Raw genomic sequence first — 23,296 nt, 5'->3', positions numbered from 1 at the left:
AAGTGACCCATATCAGTGCAGAATCCAAAAGAGACCATGGGAAGCCCCAGTGACCAGAACATCCTAGCAAACAATGACCTAGAGGAAGGATGTCCCCCCAGCCTCTCAGCAGGACACTGAGCAGAGACCAGCAGAGGTGCATTAGATCATGAAGTGTGTACAAGCCTCTGACTAGGAATCTATCTCCATTGGCCTCACTGGGAAGAGCTCACATGAAACAGGAGTGCTTGAGCTTCGAGCCTCAGACTCAGAAGCATTGAAGCTGTATCAGGGCTGTAACTACACATTTTAGTGCCCAGGGTGAGCAAGCATATTTGCACTCCCTCCTAGACCTCAACATGGGACTCTTATTCCTACTCCCATCCTGCCCTGTCCTACCCTGCAATTCCCACTCACATTGTTTGGAGAATTTTTACCTCACTCCCACTATTATGGCACTAGGTCCTGCAGGATCTCAGTCCTGCAAGACTCTACCCCCTACCATTTTCCTACCACTGATCCTGTGGATCCATGATATCAGAGTTTTGGTTCTGGGCACAGTGTGGTTTTTGTGTTCCTTTGAGCCCAAGGACTATGCAACACTACAACCTAAAATGAATGGGGAGATACCAGGACCAGAGCCCTCTTCTCTCTGCTGTGACCATGCCCCGGGCTCTAGAATGCACTATGCATATTTCAGTATATTGGGTGAAATTCTGGCCCCATTAGAGTCAATGGGAGTTTTGCCAGGGACTTCACTGGCATCAGTATTTCACCTATTGTCTTAGTGAGCTCCCCCTGGGACGGTGTACCACCACAGTGCCCCCAATGTGGGCCCAGACCTTAGGAGCACGTAATAAAGTCCTTGCCTGTTCTGACTTAATTTCCCCATCTGTAAAGGCATATAATACATGCCTAAGAGAGAGATTGTAATGGTTAATGAGCCAATGTTTGTGAAGCACTAATTATTAATAGGAGGCCACCATCAAGACAATGAGAGAAGTGGTAATCCAAAGACACTCCTTCCTTTGCTATAAAGTTTGACAGTTAAATTGTTGCAGGGGAGGAGAAGGCATGCATTTATTTTGCTTACCCTATAAAAGTCTAGTAGGTGGCAGGTGTCCAATTCCCTGATGAACCAGACATGGAAGTGAGCTTGGGGAAAGATGTCCCCTAAAGAACCTGGGGAACAAGTTTGGGGGTCCAAATATCTAGTACAGCAAGGAGATAATCCCTCCTGCCTTATACACTCAGCCCTCTTATGAGGGAGCATAGTAGGGTTCCAGCAATGGGCTGGGACCAGCTGTGGTGGGGTAGGGGACTAACAGCAAACGTCACCAGATGGAAATGATTAAGGAAGGACTCATGACCTGTACTATGAGTTTTTGCTAATTAGTTCCCAGATGAGTGAAGTTAATAAGTTGCAGCCTAATTAAACCACACAAACCTTCCATTTTGTCTTTCTTCCCACACGTCTGGGACAACCATGTAGATATCTGACTAGAAGCCTGAAACAAAGCCCAATTAAGGGGGTTTCTATTGATTTCTCTCAGCTTTAGATCAGGCCCTAAATGTACAGATAAGATGTTGATTGCACTGATTCTAGGGCTCCATTCTGCTTGTAGCATTTTGTTGCTGAATATTTAGCAGAAAGATCTAGCTCAGGGTTTCTCAAACTGGGGGTTGTGACCCCTCCAGGGGTCATGAGGTTATTACATGGGGGGTTGTGAGCTGTCAGCTTCTACCCGCACACCCCACTTCACCTCCAGCATTTATAATAGTGTTAAATATAAAAAGTGTTTTAATTTATAAAGGGGGTCACACTCAGAGGCTTGATGTGTGAAAGGGCTCTCCAATATAACTTTGAGAACCACTGATCTAGCTAATATCACAATACTGAACTGTTTCCAATAACCTTCCCAGATGCTGACTGCCCCAACTGTCCCCTACACAGTTCCTAAAACTGCCAGCTTCTCTCCTGGATGACTTCTTCCATGCAATTGTGTCTTCAGTATAACAATCTGTGGTACCTTGAGATAATAAAAAATGTAATATAAAGGCCATAACGATACTATACAGAGTGCATTATTCAGTCTTGCATTTAATTCAGTGTAGATCTAGATCTGTAATAAAAGGTGCTTGTGTTGGTTGTAAAAATTAATGTTGAAATATAATATCTAGGGCTCAGAGGAGCAAAGTGAAGGAGACAGGCTGAGCAGAAATCAGTGTCTGAAGGCCACCCAATACAGTTATACTACAAGCCCCTTAATCACTATTGCAAAGATATTGGCAATACTGCTGTACTCTAGCAATCTTGTGGTGTCTGTCTTAGAGCCTTTGCTCCTGGAGGCATAGGATTATGTGAGATCCTCCGTTTTTCATTTTTTTTTTTTAAAGTAAGTTTCTGGCCCACGTGGATGCGTAGAAAAAGCTTGGAAACATGAACCAAGTGCATCCTAGAGGTTCAGAAACCAAAAGGTAAAGAAAAAGAACCCAACATGTTTTGTTTTTTTAAATCTCATGATTTTTAAAATTCATGATTTTTGAATGTTGGGGTTGGCAATACTGAAATAGTGAGCATATTAATAGCTGGACATTTGTCACCTGCATTATTGTTAACCATGGTATTTGCCATTCTAAATATAGGGATTCCCAGAAATACTGCAGTAAGATCAACACCTGAAACATGGCACACATTCTGGGCCCTTTCAGCATTTAGGAAACGAAAAGGGGGTGGAAGTTGGCCATAGAATGTACTCATACATTTTAAACAGACCCGTCTATTTATTGTACAAGAGTACAGTATGTGCCTTTTTCAACCAAAGAACTCTGCATCACGTAACACACTTTTAATCTTCCATTGCAACGTACACAATCCTACAGCACAGATCAGTTCAGCTAGAGAAGCTACATAAACTATTTATTGACACTCCTGATTATACTGTTCTTAAGCATTTTTACATACAGTAAGAACAGTGGCAGTGGTTCTGGTGCTGTAATATTTAATTACTTCAGCCTGTTTCAGTACAACTAATAGCAAGCAAACATCTGAAGTAAAACAATGATAGCTATGGGGACATTACATTTCATTTACAAATGCATAAAACAATAGACCAGATAATGGCATGCATGGAATACAAGCAAGGCTTAAAAATACATTATGAGGTTCAGTTTGATGTAATGTCTGCACTATACCACAGAATTCCCTATGCAGAAAAATTGGCTACATGATAGGAGTTGCACCATATAACAACACCTTCTGGCCTAACATTATGCTGTTTTATGTTGTATTTTGTACAAATGTACACTTGCCTTATTACAAGAATTTACAGGCTGAAAGCAACTTTGTAGCCATTGCCAAATGCTAGCACTCCTTTGTTTTAATTCATACCTTTTTTTTATTTTGCCCATTTTATCTGAACCCAGATCAGTAGTTTCAAACATATAATCATACAGACAAGTGGGTTTGTATTTAATGTCTCTACATTTTAAGCTATGTAGTAGGTGTTTGTGTCTGTGTCTCCTCGACTTTTTACACACACTGGGGTGGGAGGTGAAGGTTACTTTTTTTTTTTTTTACCAAAATGTCTGTGCATCGATGTCTTTTTTTGTGTGTTTGTTACAAAGGTTCTTCAGCATGATTCTTACTAGAAGAGTTCCCTTGGGATTTGTAGTCCAGTGTCTACTGCTTTACTGTAGCAATGATCTACATGTTACACAGTCATTTTTTGGTTCAACAAGAATCAGGTTATTCATTTTCATTAGTGTTCAGTATAGGAACATATGCAGTATCTTGGGCATTTTATTTTAAAAGTTAAAGAGCTATGTTTGTTTAAGAAATGCAGGAAGTCCAAGGACACAATTTGCTGTGAATGTCAAGCTAGAATCTTAAGCAGATCAAGTTAGGGCTTCTTCCTGAACACATGAAGTAAATGGTAGTTTTCACATTGACTTCAATGGGAGCAAGACTGGGCACTGATGATCTAATTTTCAATCCTACAACCCCCATTGACTGAAAATGCAGGCTAATAAAACTACAGATTTATTTGAGAGAGGATGATACAATATTCTATTTCTTCTGTTCCATTACTCGTTGGGGGAAAAAAGTCAAACACCTGATCCTAAATTAAATGACACACAGCAATACACTCTAAACTTTCAGTCAGATCCTAGCTGGTATAAAGTGGCATAGTTCCATTGATTTCAATGTAACCATGTCAGTTTACACCAGCTGAGGATCTGGTAGTCTATGTTTATACTTTTACATTTAGACACCTGAAAGTTTCATTTTTCATGGACTAAATAATGAAACAAACTGGTTCAGATAATTAAAAATAAATTGGAGGTCCAAAATTTTTTCCAGAACTGAAATGTATATTTTTTCCTTGTAAAATATTTTGGTAAAATTTTAGTATACATATATATTTCACTTTTACCCGCCTGTGTTTCTCCTAGATTTAGACAAGACCAGCAGCAGAACAAACAAGAGTTTCAAACAACACTACTACTGCCTGGCTCAGACCATTGAGCACTAAAAGGAATGCCTGTCCTTAGTAGATTTCCAACCCATTTTGTAAATTGAAGAGGGTCAGATGGCTTTGGATGAGCACTGGAACTTTTGGCTGCTCATCCAAACCACACTGAAACCTTTGTCAGTTCTTCCATAACTGGGTGTCTAGTGGTTATATATCAGCTGAAACACTGAACCTTTTCCTCACGGGAACACCCTACAAGCACAAGAAGCATATTAACAAAATGCACATTTTGCAGCATTTCTTCTTTTGCAATTCAGAATTTTAATTTGGTTAGTGAGTGACCAAAAAGCCTCAAATCCAACCTTGGAGTATCAGTAACAGATTAAGGGATAAAGTTACATTATCCCCTGTTATTAATATTGGGTCTTCAGTAAAAATACTTATACAAGTTCCTTCCACATTACTAAAATGAAGCTATACGTTTGTTTCTTATTTGTTTAAATAGCTTCCACCACCAAATTTTATAGAACTTTATACTGGATTTTAATTCTTGTAAAACATTACTTACAACACCAAACTGTTATTGTACACCTTTTCAACTACATTCATTATAACCCAATACAGAACATCTTCTGCTCATATACATTGCCAGACATTTCTGGCAGTATCTGAAACTGACTAAGAATTATGGGTATTCTTAAATCCAGAGTTAACCTACAAATTCTGGACTTGCAAATTACACATAGAAGATTGTATTTCCACTTAGGCTGCTGAGACATTCACTCTTTTTTGTGTATCGTATATGTAGGAGAGTGAATTTTCTATAGCAGTATGAAATAAAAATTAATAATTTGTATTTGTCTAGTTAGTAGCCTAGTCATTTTTTAAGTAGTGCTGGTACTAATCAAAAGATTACTGAAAAAAAATCAAAGTTAAATATTGTGAACTGCACAAGATCTAAAATATAGGGTCTGTCCACAGCACATTATACTAAGTCAACACATAATAGATTAAAAGCTGCGAATTCAAAGACTTCGTTTAGAAATTTAAAGTTTCTGACATCATCTTCCACCACTCCATCAACTCTTCTTTCTCTTCTTCTTTTCTTTCAGACAATGACTCCAGCTCAAAATCAACCTAGGTCAGAGAAACAATCCAAAAGGTGACTTTTTAAACACACGCTGCAGGGAATGTAGGGCAGGGAAGGGAAGTCCATGTTTGGATTAATTAACTGAAAGGAATTATAGGAGAACAAATATTTATTGGGGGAAGTTCCCTCATTTTAGGCTGGGTTTTTCAAAAGAGCCTAAAGGAGTTAGGTGCCCAACTTTTACTGAAATTCAATGACAGCTGGGCACCAAACTCCTTTAGCATGCAATGATATGAATTACCATTGTGGCTTTGCCCACCACCTACCACTACAGGGAGAAAAACACCAAGATCAGAATTCAGGTAGTTGTCTGCTGCATGGCAGAGCAACACATATGCTACCTTATGCCACCACAGAGTTCCTTCTCGCATACAACACATTATTTTAGGTATGTAATAGGGTGACTCGCCCACTGAGGACTGGAGCTAGCCAAGACTGATTACAAAAGCAGACACCTGGGAGAGAGTAGGTGATTGCCCTAAAAAGAGCAGCAGGAGGAAGTAATAAAGTCTTGAAAACTGTAGAGACTGCAGTGAGTGTGACAGGCTTCTGTAGGAAGACCTTGAGAGTGCTATGGTGGCTCCTATTAGAGTGAGAGAATGGTTTGGGCCTAGAAGCCAGACCAGAAGGCTGAATTTTAGCCAGGTGAAGCCTCAGAGTACTGGGCCCAGCTCCTACTGGACACCCTGACTGGGAGAAGGATGTGGGGCCCAGGAAGCCAGAGAAAGCAAAGCTTCTGCCAAATACAGCCTAAAAGACTTTGAATTGGAGTTAGATCTGTGAAGAAGGGGTGGGGTATCCCTACCTATAGGAGGCTGACTAGACTCAGGTTGGGGCTGGAGGGGAATGTTTTAATTACTTATCAACTGTGAGTTATTAAGGGGTCCTGAAAAGGGGGAGGGGCATTGGTAGCAAGAAACCTTGGGCCATGAGAGGACACTCAGTAAACAGCAACCCTGCTACAATGTGCTGTAGTATGTCCTAATAAATGGTGTCATATTAGGTTGACTCGCTGTTTATTGTCTACCAGAAATAATTTTAAAGAGAGGCTCTGATCTAAAATCTTCCCTGATGCATCTTCTACAGAGTTACATAGGTTTGTCCTACTTTAGTTTTTAAGGGGAAAATTTACCTTTGTGCAGAGGGTCAAACCAAAACCCATACATTACTTAAGTCCCACTGAAGGGCCAAATAAACCCAAAAGTAGGACTTAAGTGGTGTAAGTGTTCTAGTGCTGGCCCTCTGCACAGGGGTTAAGGAGATTTTCACCTTAACTGAATATTCAGTTGCCAAAAGAACATAAGAATGGCCATACTAGGTCAGACCAAAAGTCCATCCAGCCCAGTATCCTGTCTATTGACAGTGGCCAATGCCAGGTGCCCCCGAGGGACTGAACCTAACAGATAATCTAATAATAAACATCAAATCTAAACTAACATGCCAATGTCCATCTGTGTGTGTGTGTAATTTTTACCCAGCTACATGTTTCCTGCTTGGAGGCAAGACCAGTAGCAAAAGAAATGAGACACCTTTAAACAACACTGCTCTTGCTTGGTGGAAGCCAACAAGCATTAGAAAGAAAGTGTGCAGTCTGACTAGATATCAAACCCATTTTCTAAACTGATGAGGTTTGAGTATATAGAGTTATGAATGAAAATCAGCTAGGGTTTTGCTTTAGACTTCAGTTTTTTATGAACTATATGAATATACATATAATATAAATAACAATACTTCACTATTCTTTTTACATAAGGAGAGACAAACCAACCAATGAGGAAGAACTTACCCCAATGGCAGGGCTAAAGGGAACAGCCACTTTTTTAGTTATTGCTAGATAGCCTGGTGCTGAGGCTGTAAGTTTGTAGTTTCCTGGTGTAAGCAATCTCCAGTAATCACCATCATTGGCTGAAAAAAAAAGAAAAACATTGAACTTGAAGAAATGAAACACATTATCCCAGGCTAAAAAAGATGGGCTGTAAATGCCATTACAATATAATCCCAGAAATACCAGCCTGGATTTCAATATCCAGGCAATTATGCAATGCTGAGAGCCAATTTTTATTTATAAAAAGTAGTTTTCAACAAATATAAATCACCCTTCACTACTGATACAGCTCTTGTGGAAATAGGTAATCTGAGAACTGTCACCCTGTAATAAGGAATCTCTTTAGGTATATAGTATCTTTTTAATGTATATAGTTTGCCACCCATCAACATGTGTGAGAGTTAAGGACATAAATCCCCATCCATCAAGATTAGAATACTAGAGATTATATAGCCAGGTGAGAGAAGCATCATTTTTCTCATGCTGACCAATAAGTGAAGGGAGGGACCAGAGTATTCTACGTAATCTTTCCTTACAGTGAACCAATGAAGGAAAAAATAAAAAAAAGCACAATCCCAAAGCTGCACAGTAGGACTAACCGTTTACTCCATTACACCAGTTTTACACCAATGGGTGGATAATGAGGCCCACTGGGCATTGTTTATAGTGTAGTACTTCAGAGTTTACAAAAGTCACTTTGACAAGAATTCTCCATCCCTTCATACTACAGAGTTTAGAAGAACCTTTGGAAGGGAACTCAACAATGCCACTTGAAATCACTGCCATTTTCCTAAATGCTTGCTGAGCAATTCTGCAACCACACCAGCACTTTTTTAAAAAACTTCCATGCCTAGAGGGGAATATTATAGAATTGTTCATAAATAAAATGGACAGTGTCAGTATAATCAGAGTTGGTGAAAGTTCTATTGAGAAAGCTTCAGGAGGCATCAAACTAAAGTGCTCTCCAGATTTTTTCTTTAAAAAGACAGACTCTGTGAAAAAATATGATCTATTACATTAGCTGGCACTGTAACAAGACTGTATGTTAAAACATACACAAAGGAGCAGAATTAAGGTTCACCATTCACTTTTGAGATTTCCTGACTTTTGACCACTTTATTTCTAAATCTTTTGATATTGCATTTTGACCTTTCAACTGGAGGACATAATCCTCTCTCTCTTCCCCCCACCCCGGCTTCTTTCCTTCTCTCAATCCCTATGCAGCTCACTTCTGGTTGGTGGCACTGCTGTCCACTTTGCCTGTAACATGTGGGCACATCACAAAGGGAAATGCTACTCGGACTGGGTGGTAATCCCATGAAATACAATTCAGTGGAATAGTGGGATTCAGTGCCAGGGAAATGACTGTAGCATACAATAGTCCACAAAATATGGGAAATGTATTTATTTAATTAGCACTTTGCACCAAAAAAAATGCTGTTTGTCATTTTAAACAATGAATGTATAGGTAACACTTCACACAGTGTCAACGTGAAACTACCTCTGAATCTATCTCTAGGGTAAGATTCAGCAAAGATGAAAAGGTACAACACTACTAAACAGCATGTTTAGAACAGGAAATGAAAAAGTACACCATCTCACTGAAGCAGCAAGGAGCTCATCTAGGCAGAAAGCAATTACCCAAACTGGAATTTGGCAAGGAGATTAGGGGTTAACACTCCTAATCCTGCAAAAAGTACAATGGGAACTTTAATGATCACAAGGGATTTGGAGCAGAGTTTTAGGTTTCATCCTTAACATAGCACTTCCAAAAGTACATTGCTCAAGAACATAGTCTGGACATACACCCAAGTCACTGTGGAACTGTCACTGGTGTGTTTGTAGTTCAAATTGATGTATCTAAACAAGTTTTAATCTTGCTAGCTCATATCCCAGAGCAGTGAAGCCACACCAGCTAGCTTGGAGATGTCAGCCGGAGCTACAATTACATCCCGTGATTACAGTCTAGACATATTCTCAGAGAGAAAGGTGTCACCTACTGAGTCACCAATAAGACTTCATATAGCATGTGGGATTAGGACTAAAAGTATTGGCTCACTGGATCAGACCAGTGATTGTAGTCCAAACCAGTCTCCAACTGCAGCCACTATCATCACCTTCAAAGAAAGGTGCAAGAAATTCTGCAGATAGCAAATATGAAATATCCTGCCCACCAGGAAAACTTCTTCCTAACCCCAGGATATCTCCCATCTAATTACTGATGCAGCCTGAGCACACTTAGCTACTGATCTCCGATTAGATCGGAGATGCTGTGACTCCTGGTTGCATGCTACAGAGGCATAGCAATACATTCTAGCACTCCTCCTTAGTTAATTACCTAAGGTGTGATACCCACCTGATGTAATGTCATGGTTTATTCCCTCCACAGAAATGGTAGCATTTGCAATTGGGTTTCCCTGAAGATCTCTAACAAATCCTTTCACTCCCCGATGTATCTGAAAAAAGCCAGAGATACATGGGAAATTACTTATGCTTTTTTTCTAAAGGAAAAGACAGCTGTTTTAGTCAGTAAAATATCTAAGACTGCATGTTATCCACCCCATAGCTACATGCTGAAAATAAGCAGCAAGGATAATTTCTGAACCTCACACTGGAATATTACAAAGTGATGAGCCAACGGAGTTCAGCTGTTGATATGACTAATTTGTTTTTTGCTGTGCAGCATTCATCACAAATGTGCAGCGAACCATGAAGGGAAGTATGCATTCCCTTGAATCCTTTTGTTGTTGAATATTCTCACACTCAATGAAAGGTGTTGGGAGACAGCCTGATAAACATCTTTCCCACAGGCTGTTAAGTTTTCTCAAATATAAGAATTTTTGGTCTGATCCTGCAAGGCGTTAAGAACTTAAGATGAGGTGTGAGCAGCCCTGACTCCCAATGAAACCAGCTTGTTTACATGAGGCAATCAGCCCTTGGAGTACTGAGCCCACAAGATCCAATCACGCTCCTATTGTAGTTAATGGTAAAACTCACATTAACGTCAATGGAGCATGAATCCTCATTTAGAGACTGTACCCTGGGTCCTCTGGTATGATGTGGCCATTTTGTGTTGCAATACCATTGGACTGTGGCTCTAAAACCAGCATCACCAGCCAGTATAGGGCATTTAGCAAGCAGAGCTACTACCAGGTGCAACAGGTACAGACAGGGATAGGGTATGCAACTGAGGCTTCTCTACACTCTGTTGATCTTCAGCTGTTGTTTAGGCACCATTAGCAGCTGGTATAATTTAGACAAGAACAGCCTTTAGACAGCTCTAATTTATGACAAAGGATTAGCCTGGCACATAGTACAGGAGAGCAGAAAGGCCATGTAACCTCTACTGGGTAACACTGCACTCTCCTCAGCCATAGCTGAGAATCTGGCCAGTAAGTATCATATAGGAAAGTCCAGAAGGTGAGTAAAATCCTCTACCAGATGAGAGCAACTGAACTTTGGTGATCTAGCCAACAGTTCAATAGAAGCAGGCAATTTAAGGTGTCATGGTATCTACAGTTCTGAAAATTCCTTGTCAGGCCATATTTTAATTAAAATTAACCCATGTGCAAAGCTGAAGCTTTTTTTTAAACAGTTAACTGGGGGATCCTGTAGCAAAAGGGTGAAATTCTGTCGTGCAAATATACTGCCTCTTCATCCCACATAAAACTAACAGGCAAAACGCTGTGATTTATTCATTGCAAATATTTGATCTGGCAAACTTTGGCATTTTTTTCATAAATAAATTATTCAAGAATAAATGTGTCCCATTCTTCAACAGCTGTACTAACAAGCTAATTTTCTCATCATAATCACAGGCATATACTTGTTAACTATAGCATATCAACCAAAAATCAGATCTAGATCCAGATGGGTTTGAATTTTTAACAACCTATTAGTTCTGGGTTTACCCCATGGATGTGTGTGGAGTAATCATAATTACAGCATATAATCAGATTAACACGGTTGGCAGTTTCTGTTTAGTTGCATTACTCTACAGAAAACTCTATTTTGACCATTTACCTGCTCAATATAATTGACAAGTGAGTTCTTGTTGTCCTCCCAGTAGCTCTTCAGAGTTTCCTCTGATGGGAATTTTTCACAGCTGAGCTCCACTGTGATTTCAAAGCAGTTGCTGCTGAGGTAATTGAAATCCTGCATTCCTGCAATATCAGCAGAGAGGTATGTTGACACTGTTTGCATTGCTCTGAGGTAAGATGTACTGACAGTGTCCAGTGTGGAAAGTGGAACTCTTGGCAAGGAGGGATTTATGAAATGCTATGGGGAATTAGGAAAAATCTGCATTAAACACAATGGGCCAGATTCTCCTCTCCCACTGGTGTAAATCTAGAGCAGTGGTTCTCAACTTGCGGCCCAATCAGCACATGGCTGCGGCCCATGTGACATCCTTGGGCCATATGGGTAGTATATATATTGTGTGTATGCAGCCCACATAACAGAGAGCTGTATACATGGCACACAATGGTAAATAGGTTGAGAACCACTGATCTAGCGCAATTCCACTGAAGTTACTGGAGTTTAAACCAGAATGAGGGAGAGGTGAATCAGACCCAATATACTGTTCTCAGGGGGGGGGAAAGGGAGTTCACTAAAAATGCTCATTTCACAGAAAACACTGAATTTCTTGGCAGTCATGACTGCATGTAATGATTGTACCAAATCTGACCGTGCATCTGGCCTGCATATTCCTATGGGACATTTGGCATGGAAAGCCCTTTTTTTCTTCCTTAGGAACTAAAAACAATTTCCAGTGTGGTTCAATTATTTCCAGATGAAAAAAGAAACTGACCATTATGTGCACTGTAAGCCTGTGAATGACAGCTAATGACAAGGCAAATAAAACATCACATAAATACTTTGAAAGAGGTATTTATTAGGGCTGGTCAAAATTTTGCTTTTCAGCAAAAAAAATGGTTTTTCATCACAATTTTTAGGGTCTACTTTCCACGGGAAATTTTTTCTATGATTTTCTGCAAACAAACAACCCTCATCCCCAAAATGAAATGTTTTCATTTTCATTGAAATTTTCAGCTGGGGTGGGAGAATGGGGAAAGGAGGCCTATAATTTCCAATCAGCTAGAGCATTTATTTTTCTTGGTTTGTTTTTGTTTCTTTCAAACTCAGCACCAGAGTAAAAGAAATGGGAAATAGACTTGAAAATGATAAATGAAAAACATTGTTAATGCAACTTTAATTAGGAGAATTTAAAAATGTACAGTATTTTTGATTAGCTATGCATGTATATGTTCATCTGCCTGACCTCAATGAGTCATTATATTCACTGAACCAGTTTCTGTGACACACACTCACTCCACCTTCTCTGCACCACTCAGGCAGCACAAAGAGGCGTAGAAGCCAGTCATGTTTCCTCGGATGAGGATTCACCCATTGTGGGGGAGTTCCCAGAAAGCACAGGATTTGTATAGCCAATTCCTATGCCGCCTCCTTGTAGTTTTCAGCGTAGGGCAGGAAGAAGCCTGGCTGAAGTACAGTATACCTTGGCAATCCCCATATGGATTATTGTCAAAGGGCAATTACAGTAGTCCCCAGGCTGCTCTAAATTCCCATGACTGGGATCTCAAAACTGGCCTCAGAATCAGGGAACTGCAGTCAGCTTCCTGATGCCATCCTGCCCCTTCATGGTGGGCACAGTAGAGAATCTGGTCCAATACATGCAATGTGCCTGAATTCATGTTACCTGGCAAGCTATAACTTTCAAATTTCATGACTTGTTTGTAGCTTACTTCTATAGCTTCTAATAGCTAGGCAAAACCTTCATTTATTCCAAAGTCCAATTTATCTTCCCATGATTACATTAGAGACCATTTGGACACAACAGAAAATATCTGCTGTACAATTTCTCTGTTTTTATTGTTTAAAAAAATAGGGGGGGAAGGTTGTTTGTTTTTTACCCAAAGCTCTCAGCTGTGGCCCAGGTACTGCAAAGGTATCTGAGCAAATGGACTCGTATAATTCAAAACTCATACACACATAGGAATTGCCATACTCTACCAGGCTGTGCTAATGAGTTACACAGACTAGCTGTGTGTTGTGTGAAAGCCTTTTCTTTCATACAGTTTTGAATCTGCCACTTTTCAACTGAAGTGTCCTCCTTTATTTGTACTGAGGTTGCACCTAAAGGCCCAAGTAAGATTTGAGCTGCTCATGTTATGTGCAGTACAGACAGAAAGAGACAATCCCTGCCCCAGAAAGCTTACGATCGAGAGAAAGGGAGAATGTGGGAGAAAGTATTGTCATCCCTATTTTACAGATGGGGAGTTGACAGAGAGAGACTACATGACTTACGAGGAGAGGCTGACGGAACTGGGGTTATTTAGTCTGCAGAAGAGAAGAGCGAGGGGGGATTTGATAGCAGCCTTCAACCTCTTGAAGGGGGGTTCCATAGAGGATGGAGCTAGGCTGTTCTCAGTAGTGGCAGATGACAGAACAAGGAGCAATGGTCTCAAGCTGCAGTGGGGGAGGTTTAGGTTGGATGTTAGGAAACACTATTTCACTAGGAGGGTGGTGAAGCACTGGAATGGGTTACCTAGGGAGGTGGTGGAATCTCCATCCTTAGAGGTGTTTAAGGCCTGGCTTGACAAAGCCCTGACTGGGGTGATTTAGTTGGGGTTGGTCCTGTTTTGAGCAGGGGGTTGGACTAGATGACCTCCTGAGGTCCCTTCCAACCCTGATATTCTATGACTTGCCCAAGGTCACACAGGATATCTGTGGCATAGTCAGGAACTGAACCAAGGTCTCCTCAGTCCCAGTCAAGTGCCTTATCCAGGTACACATCTTTCTAGTTACACTTTTAAACAAACTGCCCCTTAACCATTCCCTCCCAAAGCCTCTTTCACCATAGCTGACTGATCATTCCATCCCCGTTCCATCCTACTCACCACAGAGAGAGAGAGAGAAAGACACCTAAAAATAAAAAAGTGAATAATAAAAGATCTTTGAGATGGTGCATACAGTAACTGAAATTCTGGAGAGGAAATGTCCTCTCCTATGCCAGCTGTCCTGTATCACTCCAGCCCCTAGCCATGACCTCTCACCCTCTTGGAAAAGAGGGGATATTAGGAGGGTCTGTGCATGGGGGACAGGCTTCACCTTTTACTATAATGTACATTAATGAGTCATTACTGGGAATGGTTTTTGATGCTTGCAAACTTCAGACTATCACTTATAACTTTGATTCACATCCCTCATTGCTGATTCAGAGTGGGGATTTTCTAGGGAACCAAGTGAGTTGAATGTCCCTCTGTTCTTTTATTCCACTCCCTTGTAGTTAAGGGAGTTTCACAGGATTTACGTTGGAATAAATGAGTTTAGAATCTGGACAAAACAAATTTTCTTCCATTTTAAAATATAAATATTATGTTGGGGCCAAATCCTCAGAACTGCTGAGCATCTGCAACTCCCACGTACCTCTGCGTTACTAGTTAATATATGAACTAGTATAATACTTTATTAACATGTATGGGTAGTATATGAAGACAAAGTACATCAGAGTATTCATTCTTAGGATGGTACAAACTAAAGCTTTGGGGGTGATATGCAGAGCATGAGCATACGACCTGCCTCATGGTAAAACCCAAAATAAAATGTCCTCGGCTTTGATTCAGCAATAGGCAACATGAAATGTGATTTATGTCAGCAATGAACTGACAAAGTGCCAGGCACGACTTATACCGTGCCTGAGAATAAAAAGACACTTAAACAATAGACTAATTACAGAGCAAGTTAAGCTGCTTTGAGATGCTATTTTTATGCTGACACAAGAATCTGATCAGACTCAGCTGATCAAGTGCCCTTGCAGGGCTTCTTGGAGTACTGTATTGTCAGGGGCGGCTCTAGAAATTACAACGCCTCAAGCAGAGCGGCGCACTGCGCCGCCCTTCCCCAGTCCCGCGGCCGGGGCAGAAGTGTCTGCGGCGGGTGCGCTGGTCCCGGCTCTGGTGGAGCATCCGCAGTCATGCCTGCGGGAGCTCCGTCCGAGCCGCGGGACCAGCACACCCGCCGCAGTCATGCCTGCGGGAGCTCAAGCGGAGCCGCGGGAAGAGGGGACCCTCCGCAGTCATGCCTGCGGCAGGTTCGCTCCTCCCGGGGCTCCGGTGGACCTCCCGCAGGCATGACTGCGGAAGGTCCGCCGGAGCCAAATGCCGCCCTGCCGGGACAATGCCGCCCCACGCGCCTGCTTGGCGCGCTGGGGTCTGGAGCCGGCCCTGTGTATTGTACATATTACAGCATTAAACTGTAATAAGTGAATAACTGCCATAGGAGGCTTATGCTTGGGAATGACTTGCTATTATCTCTTGCTCTTGCCTATATTATACTGTATATCGATACTACACAGACAAACTACTTTTAGAGAATATTATTAAGATGGCAGAGTCAAGCACTCAAAAATTTTGGAAATGCCAGAATTAAGGTTCCCTCTGTAAACTTAATTCAGCCCCTTTATGTGTATGTATTATGATACAATCTTTAATTGCAAGATCACACATTTTTTCCATAGGGCCACTCCTTATTCAATACACTCAAAATGAATCAGGATTTGCAATGAAGGAGATTTGTGTAAGGGACCCCAGACTCCTCCTAACTAGCCTGCTATTTTCATCCTTCATCTAATCTCAGTCTCCCCCATCGATTGGCTCCCAGTCTTCATCCCCCATTTCCTTCCCTGGCTCCCAGTTCCAGTCTCTTTGCCCAGTCAGTCCTACTCTTCCCCTTGGATCCTAGTCCCCTTCCCAATCTCCTTACCTAGGCAGCCCCATCTCTCCCTTGCTTCTGGTTCCCTGCCCTAATATTCCTGACCAGCAAGTCAGTCAGTCTTCCCCAACCCCAACTCCATATGCATTTCCCTCTTCCTTCCTCTCTGCACACCCCACCAGTCTCCAGTTTTCACACTCCCTGGTGGATCCTCCCAATCTGTTTTGCCACCTCTGAAAATCTAGCTGTTGTCCCCTCCACATTCAAACCAGGCAGCTTCCTCTTCTATACTTCCTAAACCCAGCAGTGGGGGCATTGTGAGTGTATGACAGACATGTTCCCTATTCTAAGTTCAGGTGCCTGGACCCCACCCAGCTCACAGCAGCCCAGAGCTGCAATTGCAAAGTCCTGCGCAGTCCTGGGCTTCAGCATGTCTAATGTGGATGGAATCATTTGGAACCTGCAGGAGGGCTGCCCTGGAGCTGCAGACCCTGGAATTGCCAGAGAGCTGGGCAGACAATCTGGCAGATAACTAGGCAGGTTTCCAGAGGAACTTAATCAAAATTGAACCCTCTCTGCCAAATATTTCAATAAATTGGCAAATTCTGACCAAAGAAGTTTCACTGGAATTTTTCCAACCAGCTCAAGCTTCCATTGACTTAAATAGGAGTTTTGTCGGAGCAAAGAATTGAGTTAAAATTAAAGTCTAATTCATGCCCCTGAGGCCTTCGAGTGGAACTATTTCTTTCCCCACATAGTAAAGGGGGTCAATGACCTCTACCACGTTGCATCCCATAATGCTTTATGGAAATATGCTTATGAATGTATATATGACATAACCGGAATATGTTTTATGCTACATATGCCACATAACACATCTCTGTAAAGGTTATGATCTACTGAATCTATTAATCCTATTTGTGTGCATGTATCATTTTTGTATTCAAAGTTATGAATATTGGCTGTGTACTTGTTTGATTTTAAGTAACCTTAGTAAGGCATTTGGGAAGCTTCTTTAGAAAGCAATTTGCAAGTTAAGTGCCCAATCAAGAAACACTTAACAGACAATGGATCTTGGAAGGCTCCAATCCACAAAAGAAGTCTATTTGAGGACATTCAAGGTAGCATGTGAACCATGGCTGCTACCGGCAAGTTCTGAGTCATGCATGGACATGTGACTCCAAAACTCCATCTTGGAGCTGGATTTTGCATAGGAGAGAGGAGGGAGTCTCCACCCACAAGAGAAAATCTATTTAAGCCATTGGAAGACCCCTCCATTTTGTCTTCAGCTGGTTCAAGAGATAGTCTCTCCACCCCCCAAAGGATACCTGAAAGAAACTGGAACAAAGGACAGTAATCACAGGGGTGTGAGTGATTGCTAGACCCAAACTAGAAGGAGGCTTGTCTGTAAAAGAGGCTTATTGGAACATCACTGAGGGTGAGATTTTATCTGTGTTCAGTTTCTTACTGTATTAGGCTTAGGCTTGCGTGTTTTATTTTATTTTGCTCTGTCTGTTATTACAAGAAGTAGGATTTAAGTGGTTCCAAGTATTTAACACAATCACTTTTTACTTATTAATTAACCCAGAGTATGTATTAATACCGGGGGGAGGGGCAAACAGCTGTGCATCTCTCTCTATCAGTGTTATAGAGGGCAAACAATTTATGAGTTTACCCTGTATAAGCTTTATACAGGGTAAAATGGATTTATTTGGGGTTTGGATCCCATTGGGAGTTGGGCATCTGAGTGTTAGAGACAGGAACACTTCTTAAGCTGCTTTCAGTTAAGCCTGCAGCTTGTGGGATGTGGTTCAGACCTGAGTCTGTGTTTGTAGCCAGCAAGTCTGTCTGGCACAACCAGGCAGGGTTCTGGAGTCCCAAGCTGGCAGGGAAGGCAGGGGCAGAAGTAGTCTTGACACATCAGTTGGTAGCCCCAAGGGGGTTTCTGTGATCCAGCCCATCACACCTCCCACCTCCATTGGACCCTGCAGAGAGCTCTGATTGAGTCTGAAGATCCACTGATAGGGAGGAGGCAAGAAATGAGAAACGGATGCAGGAATCTAAGGCCCTGATTGGGCTCCCATTGAAACTGATGGCAAAACTTCCGTTGTCTACAGTGGCATAGAATAGGGCCCTAAACACCTCCTAGAAGGCACTCTGCACCTTTCAAGATTGGGCCCACAGTGAATAGCGGTCAGCAGTCTGCCATCCCTTACCAGGTATCTTTCTTTTTTTCTCTTAGATCGTCAGTAGTGATAAATTACTCCATACTCCCATAAGCAATAGTGTAACTGTGTTTAGTGGGCATTTTTCTACTGTGCATGTATAAAAATCAATATTTCAATGGTTTATACATCCATTATTTTTTAACATTTATTCTCTGAATTATCTGTTACAAACCTGGAGATAAAACAGTTTTTGTAACTTTTTGTGAAAAAAAGACACATTTTTAATTGCTCTCTAACTATAGAAAATGGCTTAATTGCAGTTGTCTCAGAACTGAATTGCTTAAACATTCTGAGTCTGCTGGGTGTGTAGGGTGAAAGATAACATTTTAACAGGCATCCTGGTCAGATTCCCTTTTCACTTTGTGTATGTTCTGAGCTGAGCACATAAGGAGTTCCATGCTTACCTCCCATTTGCTTCATGGGAGTTTTGCGGCTCCAGTAGTTAAGAAAATATTCCCTAAGGATCCACCTGAGATTCAGCTTGTGTTACACCAGCAATTTTGTTCTATTAATTTGTCACTGAATATCTGATTTTTAAAGTAACCACAATTACTGACCATCCTCAAAAGCAACTGAATCTGTACTGTACCATGAAGTGGCACTGACCTCCAGGAACACTGTACCAAGCACCACCGTTGGTTGTTCCATCTACAAAACTACTGTCGTCATCGTTCTTACGACATGGTGGTCTGTTTGGATCAGACATGGCTGGATTAAAAGATGAATAGCCCCGAGCTAAGCTTTGAAAAATCGCATCATCAGGGCAGGAGCTGTATTCATGAGTGCTACCTAGAATAAAAAGTCAGACACATGGATTAGCAGGTTAGTCATACAGACTAGGACTACTGGATTATTAACTCATTAGGGCAGGGACTGTCTCTTTTACTTTTCTGTAAAGTACCCAGAGCACATATAGCAAAATAAAATTAATATTTAATAATAATTCTATTACTTCAAATGTTAATACGATCTGTATTGCTATTTAAAATATTCATATCAATATTAATATTCATTATTTATATACCTGTATTAATATTAATGTTATTAATTTTACAGTACCAAACACCCCCAAATTGTGCTAGGCATTTTACAGACCAAAGAAACAAAAAAAAGTCTTTCCCTAAAGAGTTTACAATCTAATATTAAATGATATGATGAGTGAGAGTATCAAACAATAGGGAGAAAATGAGTTGAAGAAGGACAAGGGTTACAAATAAGATCAGATGGTTATTCGTTTTAAGCCTGTGCACATGTTAGTGGTTGAAGAAATAAAACAACAATACTATGTGCAAACTGGTAAAATGATTCTGCTGCAGAGTGAACCATTTTATAACAGACTACATATTGCGAAGCAGTGCTAGTGAAGGAGAAACTGCAATACAGTTATTTTCACTAACATACACGTCACTTCCATGACTGCATTTATTAAAGTACCAATAGTTAAATCTTGACATCATAAAGAACTCTTTCAACTAAGAATGTCACTAATGTTTGCAAGCCATAAATAAACAGCCTCTGCTTACATGTCAGCTATTGTACATATAACCACTGGTTCATTGTCATGTGGTAATTACCAAATATGTGGACTATACTTCAGACAGATGATGAGGATGACATGGCGAGTCATCGTGGACAGAAAGGGTGAAATCCTGGCTCCACAACAGTTAATGGTAAAAGTCCCATTGACTTCAGCAGAGGCAGGATATCACCCAAGCTGCTTTTGCTTTTATACCATCTAAGTCACTTTGCTTGGGAAGTTCCTAGACTCATGACTCAATATTTAACTACCATTTCTTCACTGACAGGTGTCCAGACCCTCAAAACCCATTCCCCTCTCCCTGATTAGGAAAATCTGGTGTATGACTAAAAAGGATATAATGTAGGGCAATGGTCCCCAAACTGTGGGGCACGCCCCCTTAAGAATGTTTGGGGAGGCGCACTCTGTAGCGGAGCTGGGGCCAGGCTTCACGGGAGACAGGGAGGGAGTGCCATGTTTCCAGCCCCCCCTCCAGTCCCAGACCAGCTTCGTCCCCACCCTTGCTCGTCCCCTAACCCTGTTCACCCCACAGTCCTGCTCTGCCCCGACTAGCTCCAACCCCAGTCTGAGCTCCACTCTGCCCCCAGTCAAGCTATGCCCTCATTCACTCTCCCCAGACCACCTCTGCCCCCCAGTCCCAGTTCCATTCCACCCCCCTGCTCAACTCCCAGCCTGGCTCTGCCCTCATTCCCTTTCTGCCCCCAGACCAGCTCCCCCTCTAGATCCAGCTGCTCCCCCATCCCCATTTCTGCCCCCAGCTTCATCTTCAGCCTATGCTCCACGGCTAAGGAAGCCTTGGCTATGCAGTAGTGGGCGGGGCAAGGACAGATTCCATTAATGGTAAGGTGGGGGCACAACTGTAAAAGTTTGCTGATGTAAGGTAACTGTTTCAGGATCTTCTCAATTAATTCATCATTATAGGTTTGCACTAAAATTATAGTGCAAATGGATAAAATTTTCTAAACCTGATTCTCCACTGTGTTATACCAATTATATGCCAAGTAACCCCACTGAAATCAGGCCCTTATAACTGTAGAAAATGTATCTTCAAAAACTAGCATGAAAGATTACATGTTAACTATCTTTGAACCAATAAATATAATTAATTAATGAATATTCTATTTGAATGGGTCATTACTATACAGTTGCGTGGTATTTCCACTCCACTCCTAGCTGATTAGGCCTCAGATAGAATATTGTGTCCAGTTCTGGGCACATTTCAGGAAAGATGTGGACAAATTGGAGAAAGTCCAGAGAAGAGCAACAAAAATGATTAAAGGTCTAGAAAACATGACCTATGAGGAAATATTGAAAACAATGGGTTTGTTTAGTCTAAAGAGGAGATTGAGGGGGGACATAACAATTTTCAAGTACATAAAAGGTTGTTTTAATGAGGAAGGTGAAAAAAGTGTTCTCGTTAACCTCTGATGATAGGACAAGAAGCAATGGGTTTAAATTGCAGCAAAGGAGGTTTAGGTTGGACATTAGGAAAAACTTCCAGTTAAACACTGGAACAAATTGCCTACAGAGGCTGTGGAATCTCTGTCACTGCGGGGGTTTAGACAAACACCTGTCAGGAATGGTCTAGATAATACTTAGTCCTGCCATGAGTGTAGATGACCTATTGAGGTCCCTTACAGTCCTACACTTCTATGATTTGGAAAGTGAATCTTAGTTAGCAGCCATGGAAGGATAGCATGTCTACATCCTATTTGTGTCTTTGAACATATGAAGCTAATGTATAATACACACCACTGCGCGTTTCATCATATGGATAGTTTGCAACAAGGTCTCCTCCATGAAGGTTGGCTGAGAGGACAAAGGGAATATCCATAATCCAGTGAATGATACTTTTAGTTTCAGGAGCAAGCTATAATAAAACAGATATTTTCAGCAATTAACCTTGATAGTCCATGTAGTAACATACCCAGCAGTCTAATGCCTTTTAAATACAAGTTACAGGCTTGATTCTGATCACACTTCTGGCCCAATCCATCTAAGTCAATGAGAATCTTGCAACTGGCTTCAAGGCAGCTGATTGACATTAGGCCCTTGTACAGATGTCAGTCTGGAGTAGCTCCATTGACTTTGGTGAATTCACATCAAAAGAAAAAGGTGTAAATTAGATCAGAATTAGACTCTATATTTATTGCATTTCAGTGTTTGACTTTACCCTGCTACACATAGCACAGGAAATATTGCAAATATTGTGGTAATTTTGAAAGCCATGAAAAAATAAATGTTGATTTCAGTGACGTCCACTGTACAGTCTATGCTGTACAATGGATAGATAGTAAAATTAAACCTGTGATGAGCTGGTAGCCACTTTTCATCAACAGGTTGTCAAAATCTGTAATCAAAAGCTGGCTTTTAGAGCCATAGCCACCTAACAGTGTACGTCAGTGTACCAGGAGTAGTTCCTGAAGCATTCTGCATGTGAAGATCAGAAGTAGGCAAAACCCCTCCAGATGTGTTAAACCCCATATATATTTAAGAATATGGGTACATAAACAAGAACTGAGTTTCCAACAGGGAAGATCAATGTATAAGTGAATTCTGGCAGTGTTCCACAGATGACAATACCAGGGCTGTCTGATCGACAAAGGAAATGTAGGAGACAAAGTCAAGGATGACTTCATAATCTCTGGTTTTTAAAAAATTAAGGTTGGAGTTAAGGAGAGTGACTGTGAAATAACAGAATGGACCAAAGAAGACTTGCTACAAAAAAGGAGGAATCCAGTTTATGAAACGTTCAATAGAAGGAAATTAATGGTGCACTAGGAGCTGACAGATTTAAGACCACAAAATAGATTAGTTTAAGTAACAAAATAGTCCAAGTCCAGAACTTTGTCTTATTTATTTAAAAACATAGGCTTCTTGATGTAAGAGCCAGCAAGAGAGCTCTCTATGGAAAAGGATGAAACACACTCAATGATTTGGTGGAAAGTACACGACATTATTTACCTTAGGATTCTGGTCCACAGCTTTCCTCATGTTTTTCAGTAGGTGATTGTTTGGGCCACCTTCTCTCTCATTAACGTAAACTATTCTATCCAGGTCAGGGAAATTACGGTTCAGGTCTATTCCTTGAGCATTACTTCGGCCAACAAACCAGTCTTTGAGTTCACCAGGCTGAAAGGGAAGAGGGAACAGAAAGCGAAAACAAAAGTAATTCAGGCCATCTGTACAGACCAACACATATGTATTAATATTATTATTTGTATTACTGTAGCACACAGGGGCCCCAGTCCTAGCCCAGGACTACACTGTACTAGGCACTGTACAAAACAGAACAAAAAGATCCTTCCCCAAAGGGCTTACAATCTAATTATCAGAAAGAGACAACACATGGATAAAGACGGAGGAGTA

The 23,296-nt window shown here is 41.2% G+C and overlaps 1 protein-coding gene across 7 annotated transcripts in view; it reads right to left on the bottom strand.

The window, feature by feature from the left end:
* Positions 1-2,743: 2,743 nt before the first annotated feature.
* Positions 2,744-23,296, bottom strand: part of CPE (carboxypeptidase E) — a 92,994-nt gene continuing 72,441 nt past the window's right edge. For all 7 annotated transcript variants that reach the window (XM_039540254.1, XM_039540256.1, XM_039540261.1 and 4 more), the window contains exons 3-9: positions 22,892-23,059; positions 21,680-21,797; positions 18,997-19,179; positions 11,453-11,592; positions 9,786-9,885; positions 7,391-7,509; positions 2,744-5,591 (exon numbers count right to left, since the gene is read on the bottom strand). In XM_039540254.1, the coding sequence (XP_039396188.1) occupies positions 5,493-5,591; positions 7,391-7,509; positions 9,786-9,885; positions 11,453-11,592; positions 18,997-19,179; positions 21,680-21,797; positions 22,892-23,059 (927 nt within the window). In that variant the 3' untranslated portion in view covers positions 2,744-5,492. The remainder of the gene's footprint in view (positions 5,592-7,390; positions 7,510-9,785; positions 9,886-11,452; positions 11,593-18,996; positions 19,180-21,679; positions 21,798-22,891; positions 23,060-23,296) is intronic.

Source organism: Mauremys reevesii, linkage group 5, assembly GCF_016161935.1.
Source record: "Mauremys reevesii isolate NIE-2019 linkage group 5, ASM1616193v1, whole genome shotgun sequence".
NCBI lineage: Eukaryota > Metazoa > Chordata > Testudines > Geoemydidae > Mauremys > Mauremys reevesii.
The sequence above is the reverse complement of the archived record's forward strand: the minus strand, read 5'-3'. Positions and strand labels throughout refer to the sequence as shown.